Genomic DNA, 16969 nt, shown 5'->3' with positions numbered 1-16969 from the left:
GTTTCAGGTACGGGATGCCAACCAGCTCGCCTAGACTAGCGTTCCCAATGGTATTCGTATCCGCTGCTCTTGTCCTCATCCACCAACATGCCAAGGTCACGCTGCGAGATAAGCTGTGGACCACCGCTGGCCCCTTTGCAATAAGTGTACAGACCCAAGAGGCAAACAAAGTATTGGAGCAGGAGTCGTGACTGCTACTTGTTAGTCCAACACCAAGACACATCCAGTCGTCATCACCATCATCATCATCACCATCGCCACCGCAGTCATGGCCCCCCCAACCGACTACATGCTCGTATTAATGCCGCTGTGCTTCTCCCTCGCGTTTGACCGCAGTCAGCCGCAAGCGAGTCCGTGACATAACGACTCAAACCTTAAGATACAAGCCCATCAGCCCAGCATATCCACCTGCGTACATTACACTGCATAGGGTTTGCCACCCACCACGCCCATCACAGTCAAAGCATCCATGCATGTCTAGGGAAAAAGATAACAGTCCATTCAGATAGGTAGTCTACCAGCTCTACAGTGTAAGTAGTCGTGACTCGCCTTCAACGCCAACGCTATGCAATGTCAAAAAGTCCGCGCCACAACACGCCACAACACACCACCACGCCATCCACCCCACCGCAACCATTAGCTACACTGGCGCCAAGATGGCCTCGATTACAACCCGTTCCCATGCCGTCCCTTCTAGGTACCTCCTCCCCGTGCAGATCAGGTTTGCTACTATTTCCATGCCTATGTGCCTGTGTCGGCTTGAGACCGCTCGCGTGCGTGTTTTGGTTCCTTCTCTCGAGCTTGATGCAACACGTGTTGCACCATGACTGTCCTGAGTGTCTGCAACAGCGAACCCCCAAGACTTGCCCACCCCCTTCCCGCCTGTCAAATCCCCATTTCCAGTACCAACGCCGAGTTCCCTTTTTGATCGTCACGGTCAACAAGCTGCCTTTCAGCTTGCTAGACCGGCTCGTATTCCTCCCCCTGCAAAACACCTTCAGCCGCTATTGGCTTAGCCTAGCTGCGCCTCTTGGTTGTAAAACTTCTCCTGATACTTTCTCCCCATACAGAGTTGTCTAGCACCTCCAAAACTTCCGCTGCGCTAACTGCGCTATTTGCTCGGCTGCGACTATCACCTTGCCCAGGCTCTGCCTCGAGCGGACTCGGTGGCCGGCTAAGCGCAGACGCAAACTGCCACTCGGGATCCGCTCCGGATGGTGACATGGGCGATGTTGGCTGTGCGCTCCTTCGTGTAGGTGACCCAGTCGGTGACTGCTGAACCAAACTGTTTCCACTTCGGTTTTGGTCTGTTTGCAGATGCGGGAGCGAAGGCCCAGCAGAGTTCCTTGGTGACGGAGCATATAGGTCTTGAGGTGAGAAGAGAGGACTCTCTACTGCAGGGCCTCGCTTAGCATTAGTGATGTCTTCGTCATCAATGAAAATCTCCGGAACCGTAAACTGCGGAACCGTTGCCATGCGTCCCTGCTTCTTCAGTTCCATGGCGCGGCGGAATCGTCGCGCCCAGTACAGCGTGTCGAAGAAGCCAACAACAACATTACGGCGGACTGCTTCTTCCACTCGCTGCAGGCGAGCCCTACGTCTCAAGAATTCTTCCAGTCTACCAATCGTTAGCCATTTTCTCGCACAGTGCTTTCAACACATACCTCAAGCTCTTGTTGTCGTTGATGACCTTGTAATGTGCCAAGATCATGAGCAACGAAGAGAACTGGATGCCTCGATCAGGGTCGCTTGATACATGCACCTCCTCATAGAACGTGTTCATGCGTTTTCGTCTGCGCTGGATTTCTGCCACGGGTAGCTGTGCCAAACGACGGTTCAGCTTGTCAATGTCGATTTCTTTGGTCGGTTCGCGGCCTGCGACTGGCAGATTCGACTCCCGTCGATTCGTCACACTGCACTCCTCAATGAGCGCACCAATGGTGAAATCACCATCATAGATACGCATCTCAAAAATGCCAGAGAGTTCTCCAAGCAGCCTTGGAAACACGTCCTTTGAGATGTAGCCTGACCCGTTAGGATCAAACTCTGCCCATGCCTGCTTGAACCGACGAATCTCTTCTCGGCTAATGACGGACAGTCCACTACTCCGCTGGTAGACGTACGAGAAACTCTCGTAGATCAATGAAACGAACAGATTGACGAAGATGTACATGCTCAAAATGTTCCAGCTGATGAACAACGCTCGTGCCCACTCGGGACTGCCACAGTCGCTATTGAAGTATCGGTCTCCTATCGTGCAGTAAGGCTTGTCAACGCTTGCAAAGTCTTCCATGAACTGGTTCCAGCCCTCGCCTCCACTTGTGACAAACAGGAAAATGAGCGCCTTGGGTACAGTGCGGAAGTTGATGTTTCCAGTTTCGTTTTCCCCAAATCGAGTGAGACCAAACGTTTGCGTGAGAGCAATAGCGTATACTAGGAACAATACAAACCACGTGGCAAGCAGGTTGCTAATTGATGCAAGACTAGCCGCCGCCGTCTTGAAAAGCTGGTCTAGCGAATTGTTCCGTGGAATGAGTAAAAGGGCAATCGATACAAGACAGAGCTTGTGGAGCTGGACGAAGACACGAATGTCCTTTCTCGCTAGTACAAGAATCGATGTCACAAAGGTTCCCGTGACAGAGAAGATGGAGAACATGTCCCAGGCGCTCTTCCGGAAGCGGTGCCAGGACAGACCAATGATCCGAATGACTACGTTTGCGATGAAGGCGATTGTAAGGACAAGAAAGACGTAGTCTCGGGCAGTTTCCCAAGGGCCATAGCCTGGATACCATTCCAGGCAGAGCAACATGAGATGCAATATCAACACCCCAGTGACGAACCTCTGCCAGTATCCAGTCTTGGTAATGGCTCGACGATAACACCATTCTTCCCAGCTTTCTCGTTGCTTGGTTGACGATGGACGCTTCGAGGGGGAAACTTGACGGAGAAGCTTCCGTAATTCGAGCCAAGATCGCTGATCTGTCGTCAAGAAGGCAACTCCCGTTTGTTCCGTGTAGTTGCGCATGAAGACGGACACAAACAGAGTCAAGACGAAGACGGCGCCGAGCAAGTTGAAGATGATGAAGTAGATCGAGTTGGCTGAGGCCGCTCTGGGTTCTGGTTGCGTGAAAAATCCAGTAATACTCATTGCAGTCCACGTGCAGTCTGTCCAGCCTTCTTGGGATACAATCTGGAACAGGATGAAGAGGGAGTCTCCAAAATTGTCAAAGTCGTAAAAGGGATTCGAGGCTTGGCGAGGGGCCAAGACATTCCATTCGAACGGCGAGCTGTTGTATTCTCCAACACAGTCCTTGAGGTTAGCACCTGCTGGGAAATCGCCGTCGTTACAGGACTGCATCTGGCCGACGAATAGATTTAGACCATAGATGGCAAATGGAATCAACAAACTCATGGAGACAAAGGCAGCCTGGGCCAGTCATTAGTAATGTCGATACATATGTGCGATCCTACTCACCGAAAGGAGCTTCCACCAGCTACGAATAATAAGTGAGTGGAAGTGGTTCCGCGCGCTGTCACTGATGTTGAGCAAACGAAGGGCTCTGAGAGCTTTGAAGGCGCCGACAGTTCGAGTGACTTGACCCTCATTCAAAAACGATGTGCCAACATTGATCCATAAGGTGATGAGCACAACACCATCAATAAATCCCCACGAGCCGCGGAAGTAGGCGTTTGGCGTCCAGAAGAAACCGTCAGCGATGACTTTGATCAGAGCCTCGGCGCTGAAGAGAATGGCAAAACCCATATCTACCCATACAAACCAGTTCTTGACACTGAACTCGTGACGCATGAAATATTCTCGCTGATACAGCGGTGTTGTGATACAGGCCAAGAGCACCATGGCAATGATTGCTGCATAGATGAATGCCGAAAACGCATACCAGATGGGGACAGATGGCGCAACTCCTTCAATACGATCGCCGCCTCGGCCGGGGCCAACAACGCGTTGGCAGAACTTCCGTATTGGATTGTTGACACGGAAAATGAACAGAGATACGTTGTAATTGGGGTGGTTCCGTAGATACTCGCGCTGAGCCTTTTTGCGTCTCTCCGTGGCCGAAACTACTTCTCTCGCCATGCTACTTGGATCGAGGTCCTCGTATGCACGACCAAAGTCTAGGGGAGTATAGAAAGGATTCGGCTCGCGATTGGCAACACGCCGTAGAAGACGTTGCCAGATGGTGGACATGGTGCCAGATCCCACTATAGTCTTCGCAGGACGAAGGCCCGGTCGAGGAGGTTCTGCCTCTGGTGGACTTGGGTGCCCATTACCTTCATCAAGAAAGTCGCGAACGACCGCATCTTTTAGAAGCATTTCAGTAGCAGCATGACCGTAATCGAGAGGGTCTCGACGACGCGCCTGGCCAAACTTGAAAATGGATGAAAGTGACAGGTTGCTACAAGTGGTCAGCAGGCAATCTAGCCCTGGTAGATAATTTAAACATACCCAGTGGAAGAAGTCAGACCGTCCTCCTTTTGCTGGAGGAATGCCTTGACTTGCTGCAAACGCTTTTCATCTTCAGAGACATCAAAATTTTCCTGAATGATAGCAATAAACATGTTCAGAACAATGACTTTGGAATGTTAGGGTGCGGTCTTTACACATATCAATGGTTTTAGACTTACAGTTGGCAAAAATGAACCACAGGATACAAAACGATGCCCCTATCCATGCTATGCCAAAGGGTTTTTGGTAATTCGTGACATTGTACAAGATTGTGGTCCAGTTTTCGCTGGAAAAGATCTGGTACATTCCCAAAAAGGAGTTGTAGATATCAAAGAAGGCTACTCGAATCGGATCTCCGTTATCATCTTCTTCTGGAATTTCGCCCCGGAACAGCTGCGAAGCAAAGATGGATGCCAGGAAGGTAAGAAGAAACACAAAGAGAATTAGATTCAGCAGACCGCTGGCGTTTTTAAACACAACCATCTGGAAATATCGTCAACTAGGCTCTGCCACAATGTCAGTGATAAAGGACTCACAATGAGATCCCGCGTCACGGGTATAGCCAAGACGACACGGTAGACGCGGGCGATTTGGAAGACTGTTAGCCAAGCGTAAGCCTTCCCGTTATGTGCGGATTTGATAGCGGGTAATTGAATGATTGCTGTGATGACGGCAAGGAAGAGATCTATGACGTTCTGCTTGCTCTTAAAGAAATTCCTCCAATCGACAATGAGCCGGATAAGGATCTCGAGAACCAGGATAAGAGTAACAACCAGTTCTACTGTGTCGATGAACGATCTGCGAAAGTTGCTCATATAGGCGCTTCTCATCATCTGGGCAACTAGTCCAAATGCTATGACAGCCACCCAGAAAAATCGAGTTTTGTCGTAAAAACGTTTGAGAGAGCTGACACGTTGCTTCTCGTTGCTGTCTTCGGTCGGCTCTTCTTTGATCTCTTCTCCAGTAAAGGCACTGGTTTTGCTTTCTTCGCGGATGATTTGGAAAGAAGAAGTAATGACCGCGATTAGCAATGAAATCAGCCACAAACTCAGGATGATGATGCCAACAATAAAGAAAACGACGCTGAAGAGGTAGTCGGTGTCTGCTACAGTGTACATTATACCAGACCAGGTGTTAGACGACATGATGACGAAGACGAGTTCGAGCGACTGGAGGATATTGTCAAAACTTTGCGTGTCGGCAAACGGATTGGTGCTTTCGACGCAGAGTGAACCCTTTGGACATAGGAAGCCTTTACCGCCTTCTGGCCCACTAGGCCTGCCTGGAGCTGGTATGTATCCTGCCGAATGAATACCATCTTCGTCAAGCAAGTGTCCACCGCAGAATTGGTCCGAATTGGTAAAGTTTTGTATACCCTGTGGGTCTTGCCACACGCAGGTTCTCCTAAGACTTGACTTGAAGCTTTGAACACCGACTATGGAGAAGAGGAGCCAGAAGAAGCAAATCAAGAAAGCTACATTGACCAGCAGAGGCGCAGCCTTCTTCAAACTCCGGAGAATGACCGAGGTACCGCTAGTAAGATTCAAAAGGCGAACGATACGCAAACAACTCAACATCTCGAAGACAAGAATTACTCTGCTGTTGTTGATGTTCCAGAGTCCCAGAATAAAGGCAATCCAATATGAAGTGACGGCGACAAAGTCGGCGCGATTGAAGGAGTGTCGGAGATAGGCGCGGTGGGCCAAACGGATACGCTGTTGCTGGCGTGGATCGGCGGGGCCCTCATCTGGGTACATTTGTGCAGTAGTGAAGGCGCGCAGTACCGAAGGCTGCTGGGGATCCTGAGCAGGCTTGGGGCTGACGCCGCTCTTTCTTTGCGAGGGTTGTCGCTGAAAACCGGTAAATATCTGGTCTGCTTTGGCCAAGACAGCCTCCTTAAGTCCAATCTGTCGATTGATGGTGCTGTACTCGACAGGGTTGATGATGAAGCCAGACACGATGATACGGACAATGACTTCGAGAGTGTATACCACAAAGAGACCCAGTAGAGCAAAATCAATGTTTCCAAACGCAGCAAACCTGTCCCTTGCTTCGGGATTGTAATGTGCCTTTGTGCGGGCATCAACAGCCAAGAGTACTGTTTGGACGATGATGAGTATGAGAAGCAACGGCTCGGTCACTGGGTGCACCAAGAGGTCGCACAACTTCATCCTCAGCTTGTTGTCGGCAGGGAAGATGCCTAGACTCTTTCCGCGCAAGGGGTTCGAAGGGCGCTGCCAGCTTGGTTTCCGCTGATAAGCAATAGGCGAAGGGGGTTTCTCTACCGGTGTAGAGGGTACCGGCGAGGTAGGACCATCCGTGGCGTATTCCGATAGTGCTGGAAATGACGGAGGTTCGAGGAGACGGGAGTTGTGCACCGACGACTTTCTGCGTATGGTGCGCTCCGTAACCTCGGAGTCGTTGGTGACGTTGATGACACGCTGGGAGATGTTCCGCATGATGGTACCAGCACGATGCAGAGGTGAGCCAAACTGGCCAGGCGACAGAGACCGGCTCCTTCCTCTTGAGTCTCTCGGGTTGCCTGTGGCAGCTTCGACCTGGCCAATGTCGTCGCCGCCGTGGCGCCCACCTGACGCGGCATCTCCAGGACTGAGAAAGTGCACACTCTGAAAACTCGACCGGTCGTGGGTTGGGGTGGTGGGAGCAGCGGAACCACTCATGGGCTGGAGATTGCGCGGATCTGTGAGGCGAGACGTGTCGTCGTAGGTGGGCGAGAAGTAGCTGTGCTGGTCTTCCGAGGTTGATCGATGGAGATCTGGCTCATTGTCCAAGGGCACATACGACATTGGCGAGGCGGGCGCAGGAATGGGAGGCGAGGTTTCGCCCTGGAACTCCATGCTCATGCCAAAGCCGATGGCAGCCTGGAACGCGCCCGTATCCAAGGGCGAGCTGCCATCGTCGTCGTCGACTCTGCGTATTTGGTGGGCCGAGGCCAGGGTGGTGTTTATCTGGGGCCGGTGTGCATGTCGCGTGGGACTGGGCGAGACGTCGGCAATGGGTGCGTACTGAGGGTCTCGGAAGTGAGCCGATCCCATGGCGCCCGAGTTCCTGAGCAGATTGCGGCCGCGGTCGCCAAGGGAGCGGTTGTGCTCGTGGTGCGGCGCATGGTTGTCGGCTTGATCTGGCGGGCGATTGAGATCTTGCAGAGGGATTGGTTCGTTGGTGTGTCTTCGGTCGTGGTTGGGATCTGGGTAGGACATTGGAGCGTGCTGGCTAACTTGCGACCTTCACCTCAGCATCAGCCCCGACTGGCGCAGTGTGTGGCTGCGTGTGTGAGAGTGCTATGGCGCAATCATGTAGGGTGCAGGCGGCAGGCAGACAGGCAGGCGAATGCAGGGCGGGGAGTAGGGCGCGGGCAGGCGTAGACAGGATACGTGTGCTCAGGCGCAGGAGGGCACAGGGCGGGTGGTGAGGGAGAGTTGTGGGAAAGTTTACAAGACGTTGTTGACCGAGAGCGGGACGGCGCCCGCAGCCCTGAGCCACAGCAAGCAGGGATTCCAAGGCCCCGACGGCGAAGACGGTTAGGCTACGTCCGGCTCGACTCCGCAGGAACGGGCATCCGACGTGTTCTAGCTGCTATCAGAGATGGGACGGGCCCAGTGCGAGGGTGTGTGTATTTTTAGGCCAACGTCGTGCCAGGTCCCTGTGGCTGGTGAGTTTCCTAGTGCCCAGTGAGTAAGTACTGTACTGTGTAGGACGACGCCGTGTGGCCATGTGCTAAACATATCCATCAACCATGGACACGCCGTCTTCTGGATGCATTTGTGGATGGCCCCATATCAACGCATGCACATGCACACGCACATGCATAGACACTAATCCGACTGCCACACCACACACCAAGAACCAACACGTCTTGGCCGCTCCGAAACAGCTTAAGGCTGACTACGCTGCAGACCCCTTACTGTGCCTGTCCCATTCTCCAGCCACACCACTGTGGCCCACGCTTGCGCGGCGCATGCCCACACAGCTCCACACCCTCATTCAAACGCGTAATCGCCATCTCGCAACCGCCTGGGCACCGCTTTGACACGCCCACGGCTGCCGGCTTGATACCTTGCTTGCCCTGTTTCATCGCCCTCGAGCAAATGCACCAACCACAGCACTACGAGTGCCGCCTAGCACCTTACCACAACCGACTAACTACTACTACTACTACTACTACTACTACTACTATGCGTATACTCTACCAAATAATACGCTGGATAAATGAAATGAACCATGTCTGGGCATGCTCGAGTATTGTCACGTGTCTCCCATACGTCCGTACTACTACTACACTACACACAGAAGTAAGGCGCCTCAATCGGAAACACAAGGTGCTGCTTGGTGAGGCTCCCCTAAAAGCGCTGAGATCCGCGGGAAAGCCGAAAGGGGTAAGGCGCCTTTTTCCGATTCCCCGTCGCGCGACTTCATACTCTCGACATTCACCAGAATAGAGCCGCATTCACTCCTCCGCCCTGCCTACGCGACCCCGACGCCCAACACTGCTCCGTCCTCCCATCCCCATCTGAACAGACGCATATCCCGTAAAACCCCCTCGTCCCCTCGCCACCTCCGTACTGCCAATCGCACGCGTCGCCGCACGCGAGGCATCGCAGATATGCCGTCCAGAAAACGCGCCGCCGACGAAATGGACGTCGAGGCGCCTGCAGCAGAGCCGAGCACCCTACAGAAACTGCGCAACATGTGGCAGTTTGCCAATCTCGCCCAGTACATCAGCCTGTTTGGCGATGCCGTCAAGATCGACAGGGACTTTGACATCGAGGTAAATGCAACTTGCGCCCGCCGTCCCTGACACTGCACCCGTCCATGCTTGATACAGTGCCCGCTGACACATTCATAGGACCTCGAGTCCGAATGCCTCAAGCCACAACCCTCCGAAAAACTTGCTCAGATTGGCCTGGCGCTGCTGAAGCATGTCTCGTCACACAAGGGCCTTACGTACGTCTCTGCCATTGCGCATTTTCCGCCACCTCTAACAATATGCCAGGCTTGAGATATTCGATGAATACGCCCGTCGACAGTACGTCGCCAAAGCACCCACCCGAAACCCCTTTGGCGAGGATGAAGAGCCCCTCAAATTCAACGATTTCGACGTCTTCACAAAGATACGCGTGCTACAGCAATTGTCTATATGGACGCTCAACAATCCAAACTCAATAAGGGAGAGGATGGCTGCAACAGATGGAGAGCAGGCACTCTGGGTAAGCATTACATGGGCCGAGTGTTTGCAATGTCGCTAACCCCGGTCTTCAGCGCATGGAGCCCACTGGTTGGGACTCACAGGAAAGGACTATCTACATTCTTGATGATAATCGCATGTACCGAATGACAGATCCACCCCCACCCCCCGAACCGACAAAGACAAAGTCGAAACCGAAGCCAAAAAAGTCCAAGGGCTCCCGATCCAGCAAGCGACAAAAGATAGCAACTCCCGAGCCCGAGGAGACTGCCGAAGAAGAGCAAGCAATAAGTGAACAGTCTGAAGAGGTTGATGACGGCTTTGGAGGTAGGAAATGGGAATGCGTCTGCGTCACTTTGGAAGATTATCAGGAGTACATTAACAGTATCCGAAAGAGTCGTGATCCCAATGAGAAGATTTTATGCAAACGCATCCAAGAAGACGTCATCCCCGTCATGGAGAAACTGGCCGAGGAACAAGCCAGGAAGCAGGCTCGCAAGATGAAAGAGTTGGAGAATATGCAGAAATTAGCCATGGCGAAGCGCTCGTCCCGAATCTCGTCCCGTCTCGAGAAACAAAAGGAGATTGAGGAGGCTGAAGCAGCAGAGAAAAAGAGACAGGAGGAACTTGCCATGGCCAAGGCAGAACAGGAGAAGCAGAAAAAGCTTGAAGAAGCACAGGACTCGCGCAGGATGACCCGCGAGCAGCGGCTCAAAGAGCGAGAAACTGCCAAAATCCTGAAAGAGGAGGAGCTTCGCAAACTCCAGGAAAATGAACAGAAGCTGGCTTCTAACAGCGCGAGGTTATCAGAGAGGCACCTCAAGGCCATGATGAAGAAACATGAAAGTGACCTCAAGAGGCTCAACGAAGAGGAAGACTGGTTCTTTGACTGTGAGAAATGTGGCAAATACGGTTCCAACTTGGTATGGTTACAGGTCTTATACTTCTCAGCAAGTGGCTAACCTTGACCAGAACGACGACACGCCCCAGATATCTTGTGAAAAGTGCAATGTCTGGCAACACATGAAATGCCATGGAATCACTGAAAAGCAGACCGAGGATCCCAAGTTCGTATTCATTTGTACTTCGTGTAAACGCAAGGAGGCAGAGGCGGAGCAGCCCAAACCTCCGTCTCTGAAATTACGCCTAACGTCACAATCGCCCGCGTCTAATGATCAGTCACGAACCAACGGTGTCAAATCATCTGGACTCGACTCAATTCGGATACCAGCACCCCAACCCTCCGCTCCACAAGCCTTCCAGCCCTCCATGCACCCTGTACAGCCTTGGGCTGACGGTCCAAGTCTATCACCACGAGGTCAAGCTCTTGGACCCCCTGGTATTCAAAGATCCGAGGCCGCATACGGATCGCCAACAAAGGGTGCAAACGGCAGCATGTCCTCGCCAATACGGCCCCGTCCATCCTCCCCTACATCCTCACCTCCACCCTACAACCTCCACCGGATACCCAGCAGTCCCACAAAGAGCAGTCCCACAAAGGGCTCCCACACATCACACGCACCCCAAAACGGCAACACCTCATTCAGCGCCAACCCCTTCAGCTCAAACCCCTTCGCCGCATCCTCGCAACCCCTCCCCTCCTACGCCCGCAGCTTCAGCCGCCCTACCTCCGCCGCCGGCGGCTCCCCCGTCAAACACTCCCCCGCCGCGTCCCCCCGCCCCTCCAACGGCCTCCCCCCGAACTTCCAATTCAACAGCCCGCACTCCTCCTTCCCCCCTTCCTCAGCGCACCGCCCTTCTTTCTCCCCCGTAAAACACTCCTCCCCAGCCCCCCTCCCCGCAACAATGTCCTCGCCCGCTCCAGCACCCATGCGCATCGCTCCGTCGCCATCCTCGCAAATGCCCGCGCAAATGCTTCCCGACCCGATTCCTGCGCCGTCGAAACACGATGGTGTGCGCTTACCGAGTCATACTCATCATCTGTCTGAAACTCCGGTTTTCCCCCCCGTAAAGAGTCTGGAGCCCCTGAGTAGTCCGACGATACTGGATCCGCCGGTTAAGAAGTCGAGTCCTGCTCCTGAACGGTTTCGGGGGACTGTGAGGGAGGAGTAAGGAGTGTGAGTGGGGAGAGAGAGTGTGTGTGTGCTTTCTGGGGTTTAGTTCGGTTTGACTTTACTTTGCCTTCCCCCTGTCCTGTTTTTTTCCTGCTGCTGAAAATTGAAGTCGGATACTGGGATGTTGAGCGGGTCTTTGTCTTTTTTCCTTCTGAATTTGTTCCTTTTCTTATCCTTCTAGTTACCACAGGGCCTCTTTTTTTATATTTTCGGAAAACGGGTATATTGAACAGCGAGAGTGGGTTGTATTGGGCTTTGGCCTTTTTTTTCCTACTTCTTCCTCTTCTTGTTCTTCTTTTCTGGGAAGCGGTTTTCATTTACACTAACGTCTACAAGACTGTCATCTTTTTTTTTCTCTCTCTCTTTTCGCTTCTTTTTCCTCTTACATGTATTTTCCTCCCACACCCGAACCCCCCTTTCAACCCTGTCTTATCTACATCTTCCCCTCTCTTTCTTTTTTTTTCTCTCTCTCTCTCTACACCTTCACACATTCAAAGAGTATGATAGATTTCTTCTCTCCCCTGAGACGCTCCCTAACTGCTTTTTTTTTCCCTCCTTTTGGTTGCGTATTCGAAACGATGAGCTCGTACTCCCCGACAGTATCAGACATATAGTTCCTTATGTCCTCTTTTGCGCTTCTCTGCAGTAAAGTCATGCCTGGTTTAGATGGGAGAAATGAGTACTTTGGCGAAGAAAGAAGAGAAAAAAGATTGATTAAACTAAAGGTGTGGTTAGCTAAATCAGCTTTACGTCGAGTTCAGTTTGTAGAAAGGTGGATCTTTTTTTTGTTTCCATTGTCCAATTTGAATGGATGGAGAGGAAAGAGAAGGGAGCGAAGAGAGTTGAGTATGCACGTTTTTTCTTATTTATTTATTTCACATTCTTGTATTTATACCATCTTTTTGTTGCAGTATGGAATCAGAGAGACTTATTAGGCGATTATACGTAGTAAGATATCCTATGTTTTTTTTTAGCGAGAAGTAACATCAAAGAAAGTGGTCCACGCACGTTGCACAAGTTAGTAGATTTTAAATAAAAGTTACTTGATCATGTATGTATGTATTAAATGTCTGCAATATGTGAAATGAGATCCTATCAAAGTCAAAATTGTGTTCCCCCCAATGCAACGCCCTACCACCAGCGCCCTTTTCTCCCCAAAAATGCAAAGCAAAAATCACAGAAAATGACACGCGATACATGAATGCTTAAGCAGAGCTTTTCAGTGTGGTTCTTGTTTCTCGTACGTTTCTCGTATGTTTCATTTTCATTTGTTTTCTTCCTTCCTTTTCTTCATCAAGCCTTTAGTCGTCTCTCTTCACATCTTACACAGACGGGATCTTGCGTGTCACCACGGAGAAAGTACCTTCCATCTTCAAAGGGACCAGAGCAAATCTGTCTTCACGTTAGCATTACGTCCACCATCTATAGGGAGGGAAAAAAACTTACCACACAGACAAAGCAATTAGTATGCCACTCCGCTCCAAGAGCCTTGACAACCGTATCTGTAACCGGTTTCCTGCAGCCCTTGCACTTTGTACTGTACCGATGCGTGTGACAATTGACACACCATGCGTATCCGTCTTTCTCAACAAAAGGCGTCGTGCTATCAAAAGGATCACCGCACTGAGCACAGAAAAAGTGGCCAGCGTGCCACTCTGCACCACATGCTACAATGACTTCGCCTTCAATGGGCGTTTTGCAGCTCTTGCATCGTGGAGAGAAGAGCTCGTGGAAGTCAAGGTGGCAGTAGAACCGCGGAGATTCATCGGTGCCATCATCGTGCTCTAGACGAGCCATGTCTTCGGCTGTAGGGTGCGAGGGCAGGAACGGAATGTCGTAACCTGTGAGACGAGCGCGGATACGCTGGACACGTTCGGCATGCTTGTTGGATGGCTCGGGGTAGAAAGCTACGCACTCAAGGTGCTCACCACATTGATAACATGTGAAGCATTCTGGATGGAAGCGAGAGCCTCCTGCAGAGACAATGCGGCCTGCAATGGGTAGCGCACATTGAGTACAAAGAGCACCTGTGCGCACAGTGGTCGGCGTCCAGTGAGTACGACCGGATCCAGAACTACTGTAACTGTGCGATTTGTTTTGAGCGCCTGGTACCGGTAGAGGCCGTGCAGAAGCTGCAGGCCCAAAGCCCTTTGGCGTGTTCACGTTGATTGAAGGCACCGAAGGATTAACCGAGATTGAAGGAACGTTACTGTATCGTCCTCGGGCGGATCCTGTAGACTGATTGACAGATATCTTTGGAACATCAGGAGTCACATTGATAGAGGGCGCAGTAGATCCTCTTCTTGGCATAGGCGTCTCGTTCACTGATATGCTCGGGATGGGCTGGGTAATTCCTCTTGACCCACGCTTGGGAGCAGACGACTCACTGACGGATATTGATGGAATGTCAGGTGTCATGGACCTAGAAGCTGCAGATGATCCCCGTCCAAAAGATGGCGAGTTGCTGACTGATATACTTGGGACAGGTGCTGTGACGCTCGACGATGGCCTATGGTAGCTTCGACTCGACGGCGTCTCCGAAACCGAGATGGAAGGAACACTTGGTGTGGATGTCGTCCTAGAATGTGCGGGCGAAGAATCAGGAACATTTATGGTGGGTATGGGTGCCACGGAGGGACGCGTTGGAATTTGAGCTTTCCTCAACGAACTGGTCAATGGCAAGGGTCGCGCTGGTGCTGGTGGATCTTCACGAACACTGATAGAGGGCCTATCAACTTTGCCGCCTCGCAGTACTGAAGTGGCATTGCTAGAGGAGACATTGATGGCTGGAGTCTCAGGTGGTCTTGGCGTGGTGCTTCGTTTGGGTATTTCAGGTGCCAGGCCGTTACTGGGCTCAGGAATGTTGATCTCAGGAACCGAAGGAGGGATTGGTGTGGTACTTCTCTTGGGAATATCCGGTGCTAAACTTATAGTAGGCACATCAGGGGCCGTTGCAGCGTGCACCAGGGGAGGCTGACCAGATTTGGGTTGGCTGGAAGAAACTGGTGCTGGATCAGTCAGCGTAGAAGCGACTTCTTTCAGCTCGACAACATTCCAGTCCTTTTTGAAGGACACGATTGGTCGCCCTGGAGCGTCAGAAACAGCAGTGGGCGTAGGAAGCTTTGGACTACGGTCCTTGAGGCGAAATCCGGTCGCAGCACGCAGCTCCTCACTTCTTATCTCCTTGCCGTCCTTCATCTTCACCTCAGGCACGTTCTCCGCGTTTGCCTTGTCCTTGTCGGTTGGCTTCGATACAGCGGAGTTCAACGTGTAACCGGCATTTCGAGACTGGGTTGGTGGATTCTTTTGTATCTCATAGCGGTCGAGCCGCTTCGAGGTCACGGTAGGATCGGTACTTGAGCGTACCAGTGGATTGCTCTTAATAGATTGGAATCGCATAAAGGGGTTGCGCCTTACTCCTAGTGGTAGCTTCTCAATTTTCGATGGTTCAGGGGCGGGCTTCGGTCGAGGAGCAGGCAATGTTTCTTCTTCCGGTTCCTCGTAGATTTGATCGTTGGGGTTTTGGAAGAGGCTTCCACTGGCGGTACGACGAGAACCACTGCTTCTCCGCCGTTGCTTAAAGTCTGGCAGATCCGAGATGGCTTTGGCCAATGCCGGCGACTCATACTTCTTGCCTTTGAGGTCAAAGCATCCCTTGGTTGGCGAAGTGGCTGACGTTTCATTCCCAGTGGTAGATACATCCGTGTTCCCTCCAGGCCCGTTGCTTTGTAGGCTACTGCTCCTGCTCCCCGAGGCAGCACTTCCCATCGAATGTCGCTTTCGCAGCTTGGAATTGGCCCGCTGTAGATCCTGATCCTTGGGCTCAACGCTCCGACTTCGCTGCGTGCTATTCTTCCTACCCAGACCTGGATAGGAGTATGGCGCGTGAGGGTTGTTCTCCGCTGCATTTGGATTACGGTGCTTCCAGACTAGCTCGGCAGCTTCGTCCCGTGCCGCCTCGTATATCTTCCCCTCTGCTGCAAGCTCAAGATCCTCCATCGCCGCACGGATAGCGCGGGCTTCATCTTGCTCTACCTGTCGCTCCTGGCGTTCTCGGTATATCATACTTGGTGTTCGCGTGTGCGAGGAGGATCGTGAGGTTTCTCTTCCACGAGGCGCCTGAACAAGTGGCCGTCCAGGGCCTCCAACCTTTTCCATGCTGGTCCTTGACGTTGTTCGGCTGTGCGACCCTGGCTCTTGCGAGGCGGAGGGTTGGGCTTCGGCATCGGCAGCAGGGTCTGTGAAGGTACGTTGCAGCGCAGCCACAGCTGATGAATCAGAATTCCGGTTGGGTGTTCTGCTGGACCAAGTGTTGAAATGCGCAGGCGCAGGACGTGCTCCAGTAGGACGGGCGGGGCGGTTTGTGCGAAGGTCTTGTAGGTAGTTCTCTTCACATATACAGTCAGAACCTTGGTCAGAATACAATCCTGCTTGTAAACCTTACTCATTTGGGACTGTGAATAGTAGGCTCCAGGCCCTGGCGACGAAGCGCCTTCTCTTTCCTTGGATGCGAACATGTAGCGTCGGTGTTTATTGCTCTGTTTGTGTGGCGTCGAAGGTAATGACAAAAGAACGCAAGCGCAAGTATTTCTGATAAATGGACTAGTAGTGAATTGAACAAGTTTGAACGGGTAGAACGATAGATATACGAACCAAAGCTGTAGACAAGCGGTGGGGGGCGCGGTCGAGGTACTGCCCGTAGCTTGTTGCTATTCGTTGGTTTCCCATGGCAACTGAGCCTGTGACGTCTTGACCGCTTCCCACACATCCACCCCCTGCCTCAGCCACACTATCCCCGGATCTTCAGGGTCTGCGCTCTCCATGTTATTGTTGCCTGTACGGCGGTTACAATATCAAGCGACATATACACTGTTCTGGTGCAATCGATCCTATCGCCTATGCGTTCGCGCTATCCAATCCCGTCGTTGGTTCTCCACAATTCATCACTATGCAGCACTCGAGCCACCAACGACTATGATAAATCTTGCATTCAAGAGGCAGGATGTATTTTTATGTACAAAATACTATATAGTACAAAGTAAAGATTACCTCTAATGTAATCTCGGTGTTAGGCCTCGAGGCCGGTGTATGTATATACTAATAGTTTAGTCCGTTGTGGTCTAGCAAGTAAATCTTTCAAAAGTAAATCAACGCCAAAGCGGGTATACTGCTCTATAATAATAGCGTCAAGTCGTCAAGGCCCACATCCTTATTCGTGCAAAT

At 51.9% G+C, this 16969-nt stretch overlaps 3 protein-coding genes across 3 annotated transcripts; 1 reads left to right on the top strand and 2 right to left on the bottom strand.

Annotated features, from left to right (window-relative positions):
• Positions 1-1017: 1017 nt before the first annotated feature.
• COCMIDRAFT_7576 (uncharacterized protein) lies at positions 1018-7686 on the bottom strand (the record flags this gene model as incomplete). Its single annotated transcript, XM_007692363.1, has 6 exons — positions 1018-1618; positions 1665-3427; positions 3476-4415; positions 4466-4592; positions 4645-4948; positions 5002-7686. The coding sequence occupies 6 exons, from the start codon at positions 7684-7686 to the stop codon at positions 1018-1020; spliced, it is 6420 nt and encodes a 2139-aa protein (XP_007690553.1).
• A 1403-nt stretch (positions 7687-9089) lies between these two features.
• On the top strand, positions 9090-11744 carry COCMIDRAFT_102260 (uncharacterized protein; the record flags this gene model as incomplete). The annotated part of the gene is made up of 5 exons (XM_007692379.1): positions 9090-9254; positions 9333-9430; positions 9480-9693; positions 9746-10594; positions 10644-11744. The coding sequence occupies 5 exons, from the start codon at positions 9090-9092 to the stop codon at positions 11742-11744; spliced, it is 2427 nt and encodes an 808-aa protein (XP_007690569.1).
• Positions 11745-13039: 1295 nt separating this feature from the next.
• COCMIDRAFT_102226 (uncharacterized protein) lies at positions 13040-16263 on the bottom strand (the record flags this gene model as incomplete). Its single annotated transcript, XM_007692378.1, has 3 exons — positions 13040-13138; positions 13193-16134; positions 16191-16263. 3 exons carry the CDS (start codon positions 16261-16263, stop codon positions 13040-13042), a joined length of 3114 nt encoding a protein of 1037 aa, XP_007690568.1.
• Between the last annotated feature and the right edge of the window lie 706 nt (positions 16264-16969).

This window comes from Bipolaris oryzae (assembly GCF_000523455.1).
Source record: "Bipolaris oryzae ATCC 44560 unplaced genomic scaffold scaffold_127, whole genome shotgun sequence".
Lineage (NCBI taxonomy): Eukaryota > Fungi > Ascomycota > Dothideomycetes > Pleosporales > Pleosporaceae > Bipolaris > Bipolaris oryzae.
This window is presented reverse-complemented; position numbering and strand designations above follow the sequence as displayed.